The 21,460-nt window shown below is 35.9% G+C and overlaps 1 protein-coding gene across 3 annotated transcripts in view; it reads right to left on the bottom strand.

Moving 5' to 3' along the window:
• ZMYND11 (zinc finger MYND-type containing 11) overlaps positions 1-21,460 on the bottom strand; it is a 129,962-nt gene that overhangs the window by 49,485 nt on the left and 59,017 nt on the right. For 2 of the 3 annotated variants that reach the window (XR_003567208.1, XM_027840917.1), the window contains exon 3: positions 1,756-1,915. Coding sequence is in view for 2 of the 3 variants with exons in the window: in XM_027840917.1 (XP_027696718.1) it covers positions 1,756-1,915 (160 nt within the window). In the remaining variant the exon portion in view is untranslated. Of the gene's footprint in view, positions 1-1,755; positions 1,916-3,918; positions 4,006-21,460 lie in introns of all 3 variants that reach the window. The other variant, XM_027840918.1, reaches the window with a different exon arrangement.

Here is a 21,460-nt window from a genome sequence, read left to right as displayed (position 1 = left end):
TGTCAAGTGTCTGAAATCATATTTGAACGCAGGTCCTCCTTACTCCAAGGCCTGAGCTATATTCACTGCGCCACCTGGCCGCCTCCAGAGAAACAGCTTTTATGAAGGAATGTCCAGGTGATCCATAAACTTAGATCCTGAGGATTATGTCTGTGGACTACAGCAGTTGATGACAACTTCCTATGCAGTTATAATAAAAATAATCGCTGAGTAATAGAACACAATATGTTATGTGTTTCAGAGTAGCTGAAAGCCTTTATTATCTAGAGTAATAATTTTGTAATATATTTTGACCATAAAATTATAAAAATCAATCTTTTTCTTTTAAATAGTTTGCGACAGTGAGTTCATTATGTTTTAAGAAAAATAATTTCACTGAAAACATTTTTATTTTTATAAAGTACACAAATAAGAAAGGATTTTTTTTAGTATGGCTAATGCTGACATCACCATACAATTAAATATTCTTTTATTCTTCAATTTTCTCCCTCATGAATATGAATTTTCTTATGTTTACAACTCAACTAACATAAACAAAGTGCTACTTATCCAATTTTATAACTCTGTCCAACCAAAATAGTTGCTTTTGTGAACCAGCATGACTCTGAAACAGTATTTGTTAGTTAACTCCCAGTGAGGAGCTAGGAAAAGGACACAGCTCTAAGTCCCTATGTTTACTAGCTCACGGTTGTAATAAAGCAAGAAAACAGAATATAAAACATTTTTTTCCTTGAATACACCTTAAAATAGGAGCAGTGAAGATTATGTTTTTGGCTTTTAATTTGAAGCTTTCACGAACTAATTTAAAAACACTATATGATACCCAAATAATTAAGCCCCTATCAAATTCAATTGATTTTAAAATCTGGCATATTCTGAAACTATCATTTTAAAGCAGTGTACCTTTCAAAACAAAGGAATTTCCATACCAGAAATCTGAATAATGAGAGACTGAAACAAGGAATTAGAAACACTTACTAAAAATCAATTTTATATAAGAAAAAAAAGAAAAATTACTCCTAAGAATAATCATTGAAGCAAAATAAGCAGATAAACTGGATGTTTATAATATAATACAAGTAGATGAAGGTCTAAAAATAAAACAAGATAAAAATAGAACAGAACAACTTACTAGCCTTTCTATTTTGATTTCTGTACACATGCCACAAAAAAAGGCAGAATCACTAGTTCACTAAGGTAATAGTCTGGAAAAAATTAACATATGGATTCTTTCTACTTAGTACCAAAATTCAACCTGAAACCCTTAATTAGGCCCTAGAGTCACTCCTCTGAGATCCAATCTTTTTCAACGATCAAATTGTCAACCTGAGTCTTTGATTCAAACATATAATTCCTGAAAGAAAACATTTTTCAAAGGCTACTAATTGCAGATGGCCTCACGTGGAAACCTTTAATTCAAAGAGGTATATTTTTTTTAAGGAAAAAAAATGTCTTTTCAAAAAGGAAGTCTTTTTCTTTCTGTAGATTTTATAAACTCAATAAGCAGGTTTTTTCTTTTAAAAAACCAGTAATTCTTGAAAGATAACCAAGGAACATGTCAAAGCTACTGATGCAGGTTCTTAATTTTGATGAAAAGTCTCTTCAATTTCACACGTTTAAATAATAGTAAATTTATGAAAAATCTTTACTTCCACAAGTTGCATCTAAATTAACAATGATTAAACAAAAGTTTTTCAAATATTTTAAGTCAATATATATACAGAAATGTGGTGAGATTTACCAAATTATACTCACAATCTCATCTCCTGGTAACCAATAGCCTTCTTGTTCAATACCAGCTTTTGAACCCTTGCAGCCCACAGTTAGGGTCTCCACAATAAGACCATCTTTCACTGCTAAGCTCAGCTGTCGGGTTGTCTCTTTTGGATGCATACCATGGACTCGAGACATATACCTAAACACAGTGGAAAAACACATTATAAATGCTTTACTCACTTCTTTGGCAACAATAAATAATGAATAAAAATAACATAAAAGAATCTGTTGTCAGCCATCCTTTCTCTCAACTTGTTATACCTTCAATCAGAGTTCAAGAATATAAAAAGCAAAATGGAAAACTCTGATTCTTTACTCTGACCACTCCCACATAGAATTTCTGCCTCACAAAATGTTCTTCTGTGTATCTGTGTGGATTATAAATTTAAAAATGGTCTATAAATAGCAAGCACAAGTCACTTAATAGATCTCAGCCAAAAATTCCATTTATTCTTAGGTTCACAGCAACGACCATTCATAGCTTTTATATTTAAGGATTGTCCTTTTTGCTCTCTGAAAGCCAAATACAGAACATAAAAATCCATTTCTCAAAATGTAAAAATGGGAGAGCCAAAGAAAACGTAGGAATTATAAATTTAGTAAAGAGGAAAAAAAAAGTTGTCATTAAGAAAAATTCATTTTCAATTGAAGTTGGTCTTTGGATGCCTAAAACACTCTGAAAATGACTCAACTTACAAATAAGTAATTATCATAAATTTTATAAGGAACACTGAACATGTTTTCCTATGAAAATAGGGATACAAATTGTGGTTCTCAGGCTAATCACAGACTACATTAACTAAAATGTGAATGAAAAGCAATCATTTTTAAGAAGCAGAAAAAAACATTGTATGGATGTAGCATTGGAACTTCACATTCCATATCGTCATTCATCTCCACCATCTTCTTTTGGCCCTTGCTGTTGCCTTCCTTTTATTGACGTGGCACATCATCTCAGAGTGGAGAGCCAGAAAAATACTTTACTTCTTATGGGAATTAGTCCACCGACCTTTGGAGTTCATATTCTGAGTCAAACTGTTTTGATTGGGGGACAAGTAAGCACAAACCAAGTCCACAATACCTAGCCAGGCCCAGATCATGATTTACATCCATCCATCCTTCCCTCCTCCAATTTTGCTATCCATCCTCCTATTCCATCATACCCGTGAAAGTTCTTCTTGTTCCAGGCTTAGTAATCAAATCAATACCAATACTACCAACCTATCTTTTCTCCCCCTCTTCCAGGGTATTCCTGTGAATTCCTAGAGACATACTCTTCCCTGGCAACCACTTCTACATGTGCTGTCACTTCCTATTCGAATTGTACTTGTATCTCAGGTACTTAGCACAGTATCTGGTACATTAAATGCTTAAAAAAATGCTTTCCCTCCTCTACCCTAAGGATTGGCATTTCAGAAAAAGCAAAAGATTCAGTAGGACTGTAAGAGACTGCTAAGGAATAAAAAATGACACAAGCCCAAGGGTCTCCCTCTACAGACCCAAATTATTTGAACATCTCCATTTAGCTGAAGAAGAAATTAGTAAGCAATGTAGAAAAGAGAACGAAATATCTGCTCAAAGCCATTCAAAAGAGAAATAAGAAATAAACCCCATCCCTCATCACAGTAGAGGTGTGGGCACCTGTGTGGCGCAGGGCCAGAATGCCAGGCTGAGCATCCTGAGGTCTGAGGCTGAAGCTGGTTCTGATGCTGTGATGCTCAGCAGGTCATTTAATAACTTTCTGGAACCTCAGGATTCCCCAGACTTGTAAGACACTTACTCACCAGATGGAACAAAACTTTTTCCCATATAGGACAAATGCATTTTGTGTTAAGTGACAAGAGGTGATAAGGAAGCATTCTCACTCCCACACTACTTCCCACTCAAGATGGGCTGACAGGGCTAAGTAGAGAATGAGAAGATGAAGAAAAGATGAGGAAATTGGACGGGAGAGAGACAGAAAGAAGAAATTAGAGAATAGGTTTTGGGGAGGGGAGCAGAGAAAACTCGTTTCCCAGGTGTCAGAATCCACATCTTCAGGTCTTATTGTTGCCCAGGCATTTGTCTATCCCAGGACCCATGTTTAGCCATTCTGCCCTCATGATCACAGCAAGAAAGGAACATACTTCCTGTTGTGCTCACCATTCTCTTAGTCAACCTGCCTGGGGGACACATAGTTCCACTGGAAAAATTTCTGCTCCCCTTTTCTTCCACCAGCCCAGTATGTAGCTAGAAGAGAATACAATGGCAAAGAAAATAATTCTCACTTGATGGATTTCTGGCATAGTTTGCTCCTGATTTGATGATTTCATATGTTTGAAGCCAGGTTGTTCCTATTCCTGGAATGAATTTCCTCCTCCTATTGGCTTCTTAGCATCCTTAGCTTCCTTCAAGGAAGTTCATGTGTCAGTTTCTACAGAAGCCTTTCTTGAGTCATATATCCAGCCCTAGTCTTTCTTGTGAGTTCCTGTCCCACATCACCAACTACTATTGGACAGGTGAAACTGGATTTTGTGCAGACATTTCAAACTCAACATGGCTAAAACAGAATTCATTATCTTTCTTACCCAAACCAGTCCCCTTCTGAAGTTCTTCATTACTTTTGAAGGTGTCACCGTCCATCCATCTAGTTACCCCAGTTTGCAACTTAGGTGTCATACTTGACTCTTCACTCTCACTCACCTAATGTATCTAAACAGATGCCACATCTTGTTATTCCCATCTTACCAAGATCTTTCCTATATATTCTTTTCTCTCCACTTGCAAGGCCATCACACTAATTTAGGACTTCATCCTCTCTCATCTGGACTAATAAAACAGCCTCCTAACAAGTTTTGCCTCACATCCAATACATCTTTTACTTCAATACATTCTCCACACAACTGGCAAAGTAATTTTCCCAAAGCTCAAGTCTATAACATCCCTCAATTAAAAAAAAAAATCCAGTGGCTCCCTATTACATAGGATCAAAAATAAACTTCTGTTTGTCATTTAAAGCTCTTTATAACCTAGCTTCATCTGGATTTTTAGTCTTATTATCAACTACTTCTCTTTACACAATCTATGGTCCAGAAAATACTTGTCTATTGGCTGCTTCTCACCCATGACACTATATCTTGCTTAATAAATGTTGCTACTCACTAATTCTGTGCTTTTTTGGGGGGGGAGTAAGGGAAGGAAGTTGGCCCTCATGCTTGGAATGACCTCCCTTCTTATTTCTAACTCTTGGAAGTCACTGATGTCTTTCAAGATTTAGTTCAATTTCCTCTGTCTTCATTAGATCTTTCTTGGTATAAGCAGGTGCCACCCCCTCACCCCCTTCGATCTGCTTCTAAGGTGTTTTGCATATTTCTGTGTGTGTGTGTGTGTGTGTGTGTATACACCTATACAGTACATGTTATTTTCCTGGCAGCTATTTCAAACTTGTTCCTTAGTCCTCAAGTTGCCACTGTACTCCCTCCCCATACCCTCTCCCATACCTTCTCTGTTGAGGACCCCACTTTCTCTGAAAAAATTCTGAGCATTCTGATGGCTCCCTCGTCCTCTTCACCCTCGTCTCAGGTCACTCAGACATCCTTCTCCATCGCCTTTTCTCTCACCCCTGGCTGATGGAGAGGTGGTCCATCTCCTTGCCAGGGCAAACTCTGGTAATGGACCTTTGATTCCATCCCCTCCCTTTCCTATCTGTTGGCTCCTTCCCTCTAAGACACAGACACAGACACACACACCCCACCCTTGAAAAACAAAAACAACCCTATTTATTGTCTGATATCTCCTCCTCTTTGTGGCTAAAATAAACGAGAAAGCTGTCTATACTAGGTACTTTCACTTCCGCTGGTTTCACTCACTCCTAAACTCTCTGCAACTTGTCTTCTAACCTCATCATTCAGCTGCCTTCTCCAAAATCACCAATGTTTTCTCAGTTGTTAAATTTAATGACTTCTTCTCAATCCTCAACTTTCTTGACCATGTTGTAGCCTTCACCATCTCCACCTGAATATATATTCTTCTGATGTGTGTGTGTGTGTGTGTGTGTGTATGTGAGAAATGGTTCTCTTCCTACTTGTCTGATAATTCCTTCTTGGTGTCTTTTTCAGGGTCTCTGTCCAAGTCATACCCATTAATTACAGGTGAATCTCCAAGAGTCGGTGTCAGGCCCTCTTCTCTTCTCCTTCTATACTATCTCATTCTGTGGTCGCCTCAGCCTCCACAGGTTCAAGTTCTTATCTCTATGAAGATGACTCCCAGATCTACACACATTTGTTCTCTACTGTGAGCTCTAGGCTTGCAACCCCAACAATCTTTTAGATATCTTGTACTGGGTGCCCTGGAGGCATCTCAAATTCAATATATTCCAAACAGAATCCATTATTCTGCCCCCCCCCCCAATCCTTCCTCCTCTTCCAAACTTTATTACTGTTAAGGTACCAACCAACATCCTAACCTCCCAGTAACCCAGAATAGCAATCTCAGTATCATCCTCCTCTTTTTCCACATACATAGCCATTGTCCTCCTATAGGCTCTTATCATCTCTCACCCAGAGCATGGCAAGAAGCTTCTAACCGGTTTCTGTGCCTCAAGTCTCTACTCATTCCTATTTATCCTCTATTCAGTTGCCAAAGTGATTTCCCTATTGTACAGATCTAATGTTCTACCTCCCAAGTCAATCTACTACAATGGTTCCCTATCACCTCTAGAATCAAATATAAAATGCTCTGTTTGGCAGGTAAAGCCCTTTACAACCTGGCATTTTCCTACTTTTCCATTCTTCTTACATTTTACTCTCCTTCATGTACTCACAATCCAATGGAACTGGCCTTTTTGCTATTCCTAGTACAAACAAAAAAACAAAACAAAACTCTCTCTCTCCAGACTTGTGCCTTAGCGCTGGCTGCCCTCCATGCTTGGAATGCTTTGCCCCCTCAACTCTACCTTGTAGCTTTCTGGTCCCTCCTGAGTCCAGTGCCTTCCATCTGTTTATTCTCTACATATCTTGCTTGTACATGTTTATATGTCATCTCTCCCATTCGAATGTGAACTTCTTGAGGATGGAACAGTACATTTGCCTTTCTTTTTATCCCCAGCAGTTAGTACAGTGCATGGCACCTATTAGACACTTAATAAACGGTTGATGGCTGACTGAATGGTTCCTCTATTAGTTTCACCATTAATTTCTTGACAACATGGGCTATATGTCATTTTATCTTTGGATGAGGAAAAAAACAGCTTGGATGAGAAGGCAGTTTAGGTCAAATCCCTCCCAAACCTTAGTGAGAGTCAACAGTAATAACAGAGGATGCTTTTGCCCACAAGTATATACTGATGATAACTAGCTCATCACCAACATTAGCCACCATATTCCCTGTTTTTTGAGTTCTTGAAAAAACCCTGAGTCAGTCACTCAGTCTACATTTACTAAATGGTTACTATGTGTCAGGTACTGTGATAAGTTGTTGGGGACACAGAGAAAGGCAAAAACAGCCCCTACATCAAGGAGCTCATATTTTAATGACTTATGATGAGATACAAACAGTTATACACATATAGAAGGGAGGTTATAAAAAGTGCTCTGGCTCAACCTCAGTTTCCTCAATTCAACAAATACTTGTTAAGTATTATAATATGCAAGGCGTTGTGTTAGATGGAAAATGATACTGTCCCTACATCAAAGACCCCTGTGTTCTGGGAGGGAAGTGAGACATGAACAGAGAATATGCCTTAAGGGAACTATATTCCAACATTAGTCATCTAGAAACAACAATGGTCATCGCATTTGAGCTGAATTCTGATTTCTTATAGAGTTATTTTCACTTTATTATTGTAAAAATTATATATATATATCGTTTTTCTGGTTTGGCCTCTTATTCTGCATTAACTCATACAAGTCTTCCTTTCTCTGAATTCCTCATATTTGTAATGTCTTAAAGTAGAATAATTATAATAATATCCTATTATATTTATATGCCACAATTTGTTCAGGCATTCATCAATTAATGGTCAACCACAGTGTCCCTACCTTTTTGCCACTGCAAATATTACTATGAATATTTTAGTATATCTGGGACACCTTTCTGTAACTGACAACTTGTGGTACATCTAATACTGGGATTTCTAGTCAGTATTACAGTTTTGTAGTCAAACTACAGTTTAGTAAATTTTCTTGGATAATTTCAAATTGTATTCCAGAATAGATTAAACAATAAAATGTTGAAGTAATTGTATATTAGAGTACTTATCATCCCACAGCTCTTCTGACATTAACTAATTTTAACCTCTTATCATTATTTATTTCAAGCACTTTTTTTCTACATGGTTATTGATATATTGCATTTTTTCTTTTGAAAAGTGTTCATATCCTTTGCCACAGAGGAATGGTTGTAACTTTTTTTTTTTGCCAATTGTCTTCATATTTGCATCTCAGACTTTTGTTAGAGCTATGAAATATCATGTTTAGTATTGTTGTTGTTCAGTTGTTTCACTTGCGTCCAACTCTTCATGACCCCTTTGGGTTTTTCTTGGCAAGGATACTGGAGAGGTTCGCCATTTCCTTCTCCAGCTCATTTTACAGATGAGGAAACTAAGGCAAACAGGGTTAAGTGACTTGCCCAGGGTCACACAGCTAGTAAGTGTCTGAGGCCATTTTAAACTAAAGTCTTCCTGACCCCAGTCCTGGCATTCTATCTATGGTGCCTCCTAGTTGCTCATGTTTAGTGTAACAGATTAAATATCTTTTCATGTTTAAAATTGCTTTGAATTAACTATAAGTAAACTCTCAAGGAGTGATTCTCACATGACAGTTCAAGTATAATAACAGAATGGAATTTATTATTCATTTTCTAAGGTCTATAAATCATCAATGTGTTCAAGCAATCTATTTCATACAAGAACAGTGATAAAAATTGAAATTAAGGTCAGAGTTCTCCGATGTTTAAACCACTGCAGTTTTGTTATCTTTGTCAACTACATAGGCATAAATAACAGTGTAACAGTAATTCATTTAACAGCCATGTGCTAATTTCCCCTTTAATTCTTTTTATTGATGTGCTTATGTCATTAACATCTAAAGTTAATGTTTAATATATTTAATATGGAAATATTTTTATTACTTTGGATTTAAATTTTTTGGAGATATTCCAATCTAATTTGCCTAGCTCTTTTTCTTGGTGTACCTGAATACCTCTTAATCCTCAGTGGAAGATTACTTTCCTCAAGTTCTGAACAGTGCTGTATAGCTAAGCAACACTGTGAGAATTCCCATGTAATTCCAGCTCTCCTGAGATAAACTCTGAATGTTTGCAAAGCAAAGATAGGGTAAATAGTTTTGAATCCTGAAAACCTTAAATTCAACAATGGCAAATTAGTAGTTACAAATAAATCTATTTGAAATACTATAATTTGGAGTTTGACACAGTTATCCAATTTTTAAGAAACATGTTTTAAGAAAAATGCTAAATATATGTTGATTGTCCTCCTGTACCATGAATTCCTGAAGATATACAATGCCAAAGATTCTAACAATCTTCTAATCTCTGATGCTTCTGGTGCACTTATTAATTTAAGCACTTTAGCTAAGAGTGGTACATGTGGGAAAGAATTAATTCTCTAACAAAACATTTAATTACAGTATGACCAAATCACTTCAAAAATGATCCAGCAACATGTAGTGATGATATTAGTCTTTTATTTATTAAAAGAATCCTAGTTAGTATATCTCTAATGATCTCTGGCCCTTCACAGACCAGAGATCTAGTCTGCATTACTACATTCCTAGTATAGGACATAGAAAACTGAACTGGAGTCAGGAAGATCTGGTTTTGAATATCACTGCAGGTACAAGCTGTGAGATCCTAGGTAAATCACTAAAACTCTCTGACTTTTATTTTCCTCATTTGCAAAATGAAGGTGGATTCCCATCTAGCTCTAAATTTATAATTTACAAATTTTACAGCTGTCAATGCAGCAATCCTGTTTTATAAGCACCAATACTGGAAAATGTATCTTTGTTGTCATTTGGTTTTAGTTGTGTTGGACTTTCTATTTCTCCATTTAGGGTTTTTTGGTTTTTTTGGTTAGGCAATGGGTTTAAGTGACGTGCCCAAGGTCACACAAGTGTTATGTGCCTGAGGCTGGATTTGAACCCAGGTCCTCTTGAATCCAGGGCTGGCACTCTATCCACTGCACCACCTAGCTGCCTCTATTTAGGGTTTTCTTGGCAAAGATACTAGAGTGGTTTGCCATTTCTTTCTCCAGCTCATTTTCCAGATAAGGAAACCGAGGCACACAGGGTTAAGTGACTTGCCTAGGATGACACAGTAAGTGACTGAGGCTGGATTTGAACTTAGGAAGATGAATCTTTCTGACTCCAGGCCCAGCACTCTACCCAACTATGCCACCTAGCTGCCCACGACTGCCCTAGACTCCCAAGACAATAAGATGACGTGACCAGTGTATACCAGAGATAGGAACCTTCCCGTACAAAACAGCTAGAAAGTCATCTTTGTGAGACTTGAAAATATTCACAGCATTGTTCATCATCATCCCTCTTTAAGGCCTCAGAAGATGTCCTTAAACCAGATGCAGTTAAACAAAGCTCTTCCAGTAGAAAACTGATCTTTGAGAGTAGGAATTATTTAATTTTTAAAACATGTTTCTCTAGCACAGTAAATTGCAAATTGGTAAGCACCTAATAAATGCTTGTTAGCTGACTGAATGATCTTTTATGCATAGGTTCTATCTCCTTGCTCTGTTACAGAATTACTCATTTGGAGAGGCATTTGTCATATGTAGAAATTTACATGGATATGTTCTATGAACCTAGAAAAATAACACCAACTGAAATTGGTGTGAGGAGTAGAGCTATTTCATAAGATAAAAGATGTCTCTTACCATCCATACCTCATCATGGTTAGTACCTGAATTCCAAAGGAAATTCATCAGAACTAAGGAGCTTTAGCATTAGCCAACTGTACTATACAAATAACTTTTAAAGACTGAGGTTTCTTGTAGTCAGGTCAACTATTTATTAAGCACCTACTAGGTACCAGGCACTATTCAAAGTGTTGAGGATATAAAAGCAAAAATGGTCCCTACCCTCAAGGAACTTACAATATAATGGCAGACACAAAATGCAAACAATTATGTATAAACAAGATATATGCAGTATAAATTGAAGATGTTCTCAGAGGAAAGGCATTCTTTGTATATGTTGTTAAGTTTTTCACTTCCTTGGTTACTGAATGCCACCAATACCACTCCTCCCTGCCATTTTGAGGCATTATGGCTCAAAATAATGGAAGGGCATTGATAGCTTCACCCTTCCCAATTTTTGGCCCATGGTGCCACATAAAAGAAAAGAGATCAATTATTTTACTATATTAATAACTGAGCTTCTGTGTTCATTTTACTTTCATCCATAAGATGGCAACATTGACCGTAGAGCTAGACTAGGGAAACTATAATAGGATGTGTTAAGTAAGTAAGAAAAAAAAAAAAAAAGAAAAGCAAACAAGTTCAATTGAATGTGGTCTGTCTTTATTATGAAAACCAGAAAGCAAAAATCATACATTTAAATACTGTGAATAGTCCCCCCAAAATACAATGTATATATGGCATTATATGTATAGCAGCTACATGGGGAAGTGGATAGAGCACCCAGCCTAGAGTCTGGAAGAATCAACCCTGTGAGTTGAAATCTGGCCTCAGACACTTAATAGCTGTGTGACCTTGGGCAAGTCACTTACCTTCTCTTTGCCCCTGGAAAAGAACATGGCAAATCGCTTCAGTAACTTTGCAAAACAAAACCAAACAAAACCAACCAAACTAACAAACAAACAAACAAACAAAGAAAATCATGGGAACATCCTTGGGTCATGAGACCCAAACGACTGAACAATAACAACTATGTGCCAAGCACTCTGTTAAAACAGAGAGGATACAAAGAAGGCAGAAGACAGTCCCCATTCTCATGGAGCTCATAGTCTAACAAGGAAGACAACATGAAAACAACTATGAACAAATAAGCTATATATAGAATAAACTGAAAATAAACAACAAAGCACTGTCAGAGAATTATAGAACTAAAAAGTACCTTTTCCATTACAGTTCACATTTTATGTAAGCACACAAAAAACCCAAAACAAAACAAACCTGCTGTATGATATGGTGGAAAGAATGCTCTACCACGGTTCTTGTTCTAGTTTTACTTATTAACTATTTGACCTTGGCTAGGTAATTTAATCTCTTTGGCCTGCATTTTACCCTTTCCAAAAAAAAAGGGGGGGGGGCTGGAATAACAATATCTGTCCTGTTAGACTCATGGACTTTCAGAGTTCAAATGAGATAATGAATGTGAAAGTATTTTGAAGGTTCTAAATTACTAAATAAATATAAAGTATCTTCCTCTTCCTCATCTCCTTGATGGCAAGGACTATAGTTGATAGTTTTTTCTATCTTACACATGACAACATATTTTTGGAAATATCAGAGGTACAATACTCAAATATTCTGGATTAAAACAAATGCCACAAAGACCTTCCTAATAGAAACAAAATAATAAAATACAACAATGGACTCTGCGAGAAAGCTATATTTTGCCTATTTTGTTTCAATGAATTTATAATTTCACATTCAATATGGCATACTGGGAAAGAATACTTGATGTTGGAAATCGGATGACCTGGGTGAAAGTCTTGGTTCTGTCACTTATTGAATTTATGACCCTGGGTAGATCATTTAACCATATCATGTTCCTCATCTATAAAATGAAAAGGTTAGATTAAATAAGCCCTAATGTTCCTTTTAGCTCTAAATCTATGATCCTACGACCTCGTAGGAGATAAATTTTACTCTGGCATCTTAAGCACCGGCTTAGATTCTAAGCAGTGATTAGCTATGGCTAATCAAGGTTAAACTTATCATGGAACAGCTTGAAAGTATACTTAGATGAAGTACTGGGTAAGGTCTAACCTAGCAGAAGCTATGTCATCCAAAAATTATTGCAGGAATATTGTCAACTGCTGTAAAAGTGAAAGTTGGAAGCTACTAAAGCAAAAACTTTGTTTTTTAGGTTTAGAAATTATATTATAAACTTATGATCCTCTTTAAATTATTTTAAAAAATCATCACAAAGAACAAGCAAGAATTACAATTATAATAAAGAAAAAACTATAGGAACTGAGTGTGTCTTTTATTTTAAGAATAAGGCAAACTAGAAAACAAAGAGGCATTTTTCTAAAAATTCAACACTCTTACTGTCAGTGTTCCTTGGATTTAAGAAATATTGAAATAATTAACACCTGGGAATTTCCAACATCCTAATTTAGATGAGCCTACAAGGAATAGAAGTTAAAACAACTGATTCTCAAAAACTGCATAATCTCAGATAAACAGAGAAAACACATTTTAAAATAGTAAATAACACTACATTTTACTATATCATCACATACATACTTTAGGATTTTTTCAATTTTGAAGTTATTGATGAAAACTGAAAGAACAATGAATGAGTAAGCTAGTTCTGTCTTTGCTAATAAAAATTAATGTATTAAAACAAAAAAAATAAGGTATATCAGGTGATAATTTTTATATGGCAACCTTTAAGTATTCAAACCACATAAGTGGGTTGATTCATTTGGCACCTTTTGTACAGTGGCTGAGAGAGCCTTTTAAAATTACCTATCTACTACTTGAGAGCACTTGTGTAAAACAAGTTCCTTTTATTATACATCTCTGCATCCTCTTTTAATCTAATCCAGTGCATAATACATAGTATACACAAAATATTTTGTTGGTTGTTGCTGCTGTTAAATATCTATTTAAAGGATATAAGATAAACTCTATTTGATATCATAAACTGTATGGATAGACAGTAATATAGCAAACTATTTAAAAAATTCTACCCAATTGGAAGAAAAAAATGTCATTAAATCAGACCCAAAAACCATCCATTAAAGCATGTCTTTGACATTTGCTGAGAAAGACTGGGGATGTATTCCCAAAACTACCTCATTTCCTAAGAATCCGATTATAGTTCATTCTATCATCCATGATTTTATATAATGAATACTATTTGAGAAAATTTACAGTTCTAATAAAATTAAATTTCAATTTGTTAGGAGTAATAACTTCTCTAAGCTTATTTTACCTTTACTTTCTTCTATTTTAATTTACCTCTGTGACAGAAGCGATATCTTAACTCATGTAAGTTAGGCCAGTTTTTCCTAAAAAGGTATTGGACCATCCCCTGAGATATGATTGGCTCAGGGGAGAAAAGGTGCTGACTGTTGACATCACCTGAACAAAGCAGCCATGTCTACCAGGAGTGCTCTGAAGCTTGGCTGATGAGCAGGTAAATTCACTCAACTAAATTAATTCAAGGTGACCTCAGTGCCTCTCTATTCTTGTTGAATATCCTTCTATCATGGCCAAGTAAATAAATCTTTTTTTGGTTAACTGTTGAATGACCTAGAAATGTCTCATTTTATTCTAATATTGAACCTAAACTATCAGGCAATTGGCCCATGTCAAGTACAGAACAGTTAAAGGATATCCCTCTACATCTGATATACTGAAGTTAGATAAAATCTTTTACCCTTTATGATTTTAAACCTCGCTCATTCTCCCTTGCTAATCTTCATATGATCAGAGTAAAGAATTCTTATTATCAGTTTCATGCTTCCAATCTACTCTCATATTTCTTAATTATTTTAGCCATCTTCCTCTAAATCTTTTCTGTATCACTCATGAAAAGTCATGAACAGAACCGCACACAAATAGTCTAGGTTCTTTCTTAGATAATGCCTCTCCATAATTCAACTTCTTTTCTTTCCATCCCTTCATTTCTCTTATTCTAAGATGCTTATCACTTAGACCTGGACTACTGTAATAACTTCCTAATTGGTCTACCTGTCTCTAGCCTCTCCCCTCCCCAATTCATTTTCCACATGGGTGACGAATTTACATTTCTCAGGCATGTCACTCTCCAATTCCAATGGTTCCATTTTTTGGCATTTAGATTCCTTTGTGATATGTCTTCAACCTACCTTTCTAGGATTATTGCACATTATGCTCCTTCATGTACTTCAGGTACCAGCTAAAGCTAGTCTACTTTCTATTCCATGGATACGAGTTGTCCCTCTTGCTTGTAACACGCTCCTTTACCACCTCAGAAATTGTCTAGCTTCCTTCAAGGCTCAGTTCAAGTCCTTTAATCAGAAAGAGTCAGCATCGTCATGCCAGATTAATTTTTTTTTTCATGACAGATGTGGTAGGTGCAATATCCTAACCCCTGGTCCCAAACAAGTTAGGTTAATTTTTCCTATTGAGATCAAGGGCAACCAAACTGTGCATACCCTTTGACCCAGCAATACCACTTCTAGGTCTGTATCCCAAAGACATCATAAAAAAGGGAAAATGTACAAAATATGTACATGTACAAAAATATTTATAGCAGTTTTTTTCATAGTGGCAAATAATTGGAAATTGAGGGGATGCCCATCAACTGGGGAGGCTGAAAAGTTGTGGTATATGCATGTAATGGAATACTACTGTGTTATAAGAAATGATGAGCAGGTGGACTTCAGAAAAATCTGGAAAGATTTACATGAACTGATGTCGAGTGAAGTGAGCAGAACCAGGAGAACACTGCACACAGTAATAGCAACATTGTGTGATGATTAACTATGACAGACTTAGCTCTTCTCAGCAATACAACAATCCAAGACAATTCCAAAAGATTTGTGATGGAAAATGCTATTCTCATCCAAAGAAAGAACTATGGAGTCTGAATGTAGATCAAAGCATACTATTTTCACTATTTTTTGTTTTTTCTTTCTCATAGTTTTTCCCTTTTGTTCTGTTTCTTCTTTCACAACATGACTAATGTGGAAATATGTTTAACATGATTGTACCTGTATAACCTATATCAGATTGCTTGCTGTCTTGGGGAAGAGGGAAGGAGAAAAACTTGGAACTCAAAATTTTACAAAAATGAATGTTGAAAACTATCTTTACATGTAACTGGAAAAAAATAAAATATTATTAAGGGGAAAAAAAAAAGAAAGCATGACCTCAGAAGTCCCTTTCCGTTCAAAATATAGGATTCTATGATTGGGGAAAAAAATGGTATTGAGATCATCCTAGAGATGTGACTGGCTTAGGGGATTCAAGGTTCAAGTTGTTGACATCATTTCCCAGCCACCTAAGAACAAAGAAAACATGAAAAGTTTCAGGAGTGCTGTGATGCTTGGTTGCTGGAAAATGGAAGGGAAACTCACGAAAGTGAGCTTCACTCTGGTTAATCAGCTTGATGACCTCAATGTCTATCCTTGTTAAATACCCTTCTCCAGCCATGGCTAAGCAAATCTTTTGTTAACTGCTGATGATCTATGAGTGTCACATTTCACTCGAAATACGGAACATAAACTACCACGGGACTGGCCTGAGTCAGGCCCAGTCCAGAACAACAATATGACTAGCCTGGTACATCAAAGAACACTGTTGATTTAGTTCAGCTAGGTGTTTAGGTGAATTCAAGATGCAAATCTTGAATTTGAGATCCAAAGAACAGTTATTAATGATTAATCTGAACTTTTAAGGCCTTTAGGAAATATTTCTGGGTTAAGATGATATGCTTATCAATTCTGCACGCAACACAAAAGGATAGCTAACATACTGGATGAGAGTGAGGATTCAAAAACTCTCAACACTGGGACAAATCTAATGTGATAAAATTTAATAAAGATAAACGTAAAGTCAAGTGAGCTCTTAAAACCAACTTTTTTAGACACAGATATCAGGTCATAAAAAAAAAATAACAATGTTGATTCATGGGCAACCAAAAAGCTAATACTATCTTAAGCTACACCTATGGAGGCAGTATCTTAAAAACTGGTTCTCAAAACGCACACCAAATACTACGAATTCTATGGAACTTATAATTGTAATCTAACATACACATATGAGTTTCCTGCAAATTACAAAGAATTTACACAGAATGGTGACCTTATGACCATGACAGAATCTCCTGACTATCCTGTCTTTCGTAGCATTTCTTCCTGACAAAGAAAAATATTAGGCAAAGAGGAAAAATAAAGTTTTGAGAACCACTCAAAAGGGGAAGCCATTTTAGCTATCTGCCTTGGTCAGACTACATATAATTGGATTATTTTATTCACTTCTGGGTGCAGCATTTTAGTAAGAACATTACCGTGTTGGAGAGTATCTGAAGAAGAGCACCACTAGATATTGAAAGATCTTGGAATCATGGCATATGTCATTCTGTAGAAGGGACTGAAGATGTTAAGCCTGGCAGAATGAAGACTTACACCAGACATGACAACAGTTGTATGCAAAAATATGAAAGGCTGTTATATGGAAGAAAGATTAGTTTTATTCAGTTTCTCCAGAAGGCAGAAGTTTCAAGGAAGCTGATTTGGGTTTGATGTAAAAACAAACAAACAAAAAAAGCCTCCCCCCCCCAACAATTTGACCTATCACCAAAGTAGAAGGGGCTGCTTTGGGAGACATAAATGGCTCGATAAACACTTACTGAAAATATTGTAAAGGATTTCTCGTTCAGGTATGGGTTGGACGGGATGGTCTCTGAGGTGCCTTCCAACTAAATACTGTGGATCAGTAAGAATGCCTAAAAAGGAATGATAAGGTAGAAGACTGGAAAGGTAGGAAGAAGCTAGTTTGTGGAAGGCATGGAAGGCCATAAATCAGGCTTGTGATACGGATAAAAGATTCTGAAGACTCATGAGCAATTTAGTATTTTTATTTCTTACCAAAAATGTTTGATAATTTTAAAGACAACATACTTACTGTATTTTAAAGACAACATATTTAGCAGCTTTATTTCCTACCAAAAATATGCCCTAATTTTAAAAATAATACATCCATTTTCTTTAAATGCAAGTAAAATGCAGTATTTTAGTATTAGAACTCATTTCATGATGATATAGATATAGGTTTGGGTATCCTAAGGCATAAACAATAAACACAGTGTGATCTTGTATCTTTACAAACCTTTCAATCAACTATGTAAGATTAAAGATGAAGTGTACTGTGGAATATTGCCTAGAAAAACCTACTTGTTCCTTACTGATACTTTCATCAAGAACGTCTACAAAGTATACAAAGATTATTCTCATACAAATTTTATGTAAACAGGAAAGCAGGTATATAGGTTAATGGCTATTGATGTTCTCTTGGTTATTTTATGGTTTTGAAATTTTTATTGATATTGATGATCACTATCATCATACAAGGATATCTGTTCTATCTTTCAAAAAATCATGTATAATTCTGACATTACTGAAAAAGAGTGAAGGCAATTTATTTTAACTGAAATCAAAAGCCTTTTCATTTTCAAAACAGAATATAGACAATAAGCACAGTGGGTCTTGTGAAATATTACTTGTGAATACTTGATTTTTACCCACACTTTTGGTACTTGCCCCTTCCTTCAGATATCTTAAGAATCAATCACTGAACACCCTCAAAACTATCTTATCTCCAGCATGGGCCTCCTATGTGTATGCTTAGTCTAGTCCTAATACTTTCACATTGTTGCTTTCTTAGGGCTGTTTCTACTTTTCTTAAAAGCAAAGACTGGCACTATTACATCAGAGACCACTCTTCTTAATGGTGAAAAGATTTTATTATAAAAATGTTTGCAGATTAGTCAGAAAGTTTTTACGAAGTACCTACTATATGTCAGGCCCTGTACTGGGTTGTGGGGATAGGGACCAAATCTGTGATTTCACTAGTTTAAGGAACACTGAGAGAGTGAGTGACTTGAGCAGCCTCACACAGTCAGCATGTCATGGACCCCTCAACTCAGATTCAATTCCTGGTTTTGAGACATGTTATTAATGCCACACTGCCAGATGTGCTATGCCATCAGGGAAACAAAGGAAAAAAAATAAATCTCATATAATTACTATAAAGTATAAGGTTTTTGTTTTTTGGTGGGGAGGCACCAGTAGGTGAGGGATCAGTGAAGGCTTCCTGAAAGAGGTGGCATTTGAAGTGTCCTCCAGGCATCAGGGACAGTTTTTTTTCCATCTGTGATCTGTTCGTTTCTCTCATTCTAGTTTCATCCATCAATGATTTTAAATCAACAATTGATCAGCCAACATTTATGAAGTATCTATTATGTGCCATGCTAAGTGCTAGGAACCCAGACACAAAAAAATGCAACAAGTCCTATTCTTAAGGATCGTACAGTTCATCACAGAGGCTTTGCTTAGCTGGGTATTTTGCCTAGCTTTTATTAAACTGATTTTTCTCTCCAGGGCTACTAATTGTTTTATGAGGCAATAATGCTCACAGTCCCACCATTATTTTTTATACAACTGTACAAAGATTTTTAAAAAATGTTTTATTGGTCTTTTTTTTTGTATTACTGTCAATTTTCAGTGACACTTTGCCTCCCACTTACTGAACCCTCCTTGATGTCTAACTACATACACTACAGTAAAGCATGACCAACCAAGCTCTTAAAACTACTCCACATTTAGAACCCCCACCCCTCAAACACCAGAGACAGGCTTTACTATATTACACTATATTACAGTCCTACAATCTTTGAATAATGTTTCCTTGTACATTATTTTGGTCAACGTTTTCCTTGTTCTGTTCATTTCTTTCTGGGTCAGTTGACGTTAGTCTTTCCAAATTTCTATGAATTCTTTATAATGATCATTCCCTATAATACAATAATATTCCACCACATTCATATGTCACAATTTGGTCAACCATTACCCAAGTGATGGGCTTTCATTCTAGTTCTCTGATACTATAATAGTACATCAATTATACGTTCTCTTTACATAAACATATGCACAAATGCGCACATACACATACCTTTCTCTTTGTATCTTTGTAAGGGTATCACTAGGTTACTAGTTTAGTCTTATCTAGTAGGTTACTAGTTTAGTCTTATCTAGTAGGTTACTAGTTTAGTCTTATCTAGTAAAGTTAAAATTCCCAGTTCTTTTCCATTGGTCAGGACAACTCACAGCTCTGTAAAGTGAACATTAAAGTGCCTATTTTCGCACAGGCCCTGAAACACCATTTTCATCTTTAGACATCTTTGCCAATACAAACAAGTTTTACTCTAAAGAGATGGCTTCCTTGGCTGCCAGAGGTCTGCTTAGCAAGTAATTCAAAAGATTTGCTTATTAGGGTTTGGGGTTTTTTTCCCCTGGGGGAGGGCACTATTTTGTTCTTTTGTAAAGGGAAATAATAGGTATTAGTTAAATTTCTGAATGCAATTGTTGTGAGTGTCAATGGCTTTTTTCCTATACATTTCTCCCTTCTTGGTTAGGATGTAGTTGTTTACATACTATAACCTTTTCTCATATGTATCTATTCTTTGTCCTAGTTTTACACTCATTTTGACCTTTGCTCTAAAAAGTCAGTGTCTCACTTTACACAGATAGCTGATCTCAGAATAACTTTTACAAAACAATGTTTTCCCCATGTTAAAATATAATTTCATTTTTTTGTGATTTTACTCATTGTTTGTCATATCCCACAGCTTCTCATTTTCTCCAAGAAAGTATTTGTCATATAGAAGTACAAAGGTTCTATGTAGTCATTAAGTTTTTCATCTTTCTCATACCTTGTTGTGAAATGTTTTCCAGGGTATATTGGATACCTTGTCTATTCCCATACCTTTACAATGAAGTTACCACGTATCAAAATACAAGCTGACTTGATTTGGAGGATCTTATCAAGTTCTCTGTAGAACTTCTCTCTACTTATCCATTCTCTACAATAAATGGAGCAGAAACTTTTATTTTTATGATGCTCTTTTTTGCTAACATTCATTATGAGTACTGTGGCATTAGATGAATAAATATCCCAAGAAATTATTTTTCTTCTTGTTTTTGGACACACAATGAAAACAACTCCATCAATTCCTTTATTTACCCTGCAAGAAAAACCTATGAGCCACTCTTCCCTCTTGCTGCAACAATCTTGTGTTCCAACTCTGGTAGCATATCCATTTATTGGTCTTTGGACAAAAATCTCACACTTAAGTATCAATGAATGTATGCAGTCTAAAAATTGTAATTCAAAGCACCACATTCTTACTTAACACTCTACAACTATCACTGCAAAAATGGACTGAAGCCATTTAGTATTACTATGTTTTATTACCAAGTGGCCAGTTTACTTACACATCTAGCTAGGATTGTTCTTGCAAACTGGACATAAGTCTGTCATATGCCAAGAATGTACTTAAAACCTTTCCAACATAGTGAATCTACCAAAGCTTGCTATTCACACGCAGAGCTTTTGAGAGTTCACTGGGTTCTCTTCATGCTGTGATGAGGAATGAAGTAAGACTCTGTAAAGGAAAATAAGAAATCTAAAAGGAAGAAATAAAGGAATGCATTCTGGCTATAGGATGTGGATTATACCCATGAAAAGGTGTGGGAAATAACATATTGCATTTGTGGAACAGTTAGCAGGATGTGGGGAGAAGTAGTAAGTCACTATATTGTACAGTTTTCTTTGACCAGAAATGCCACTTCTATGCATATATTCCAAAATAGTCAAAGATAGAGATAAATGACCCATATGCCTAAAAATGTATAGACCAGCATTATTTGTGGTAGCACAAAACTGCAATCAAAATAGGTTCCACCAACTGGGGAATGAATAAACTGT

The sequence above is a fragment of the Vombatus ursinus genome, unplaced genomic scaffold, assembly GCF_900497805.2.
Source record: "Vombatus ursinus unplaced genomic scaffold, bare-nosed wombat genome assembly UNPS02014852.1, whole genome shotgun sequence".
NCBI classification, from domain to species: Eukaryota; Metazoa; Chordata; class Mammalia; order Diprotodontia; family Vombatidae; genus Vombatus; species Vombatus ursinus.
Note: the sequence above shows the minus strand (reverse complement) of the source record. Positions and strands in the feature narration are given on the sequence as shown.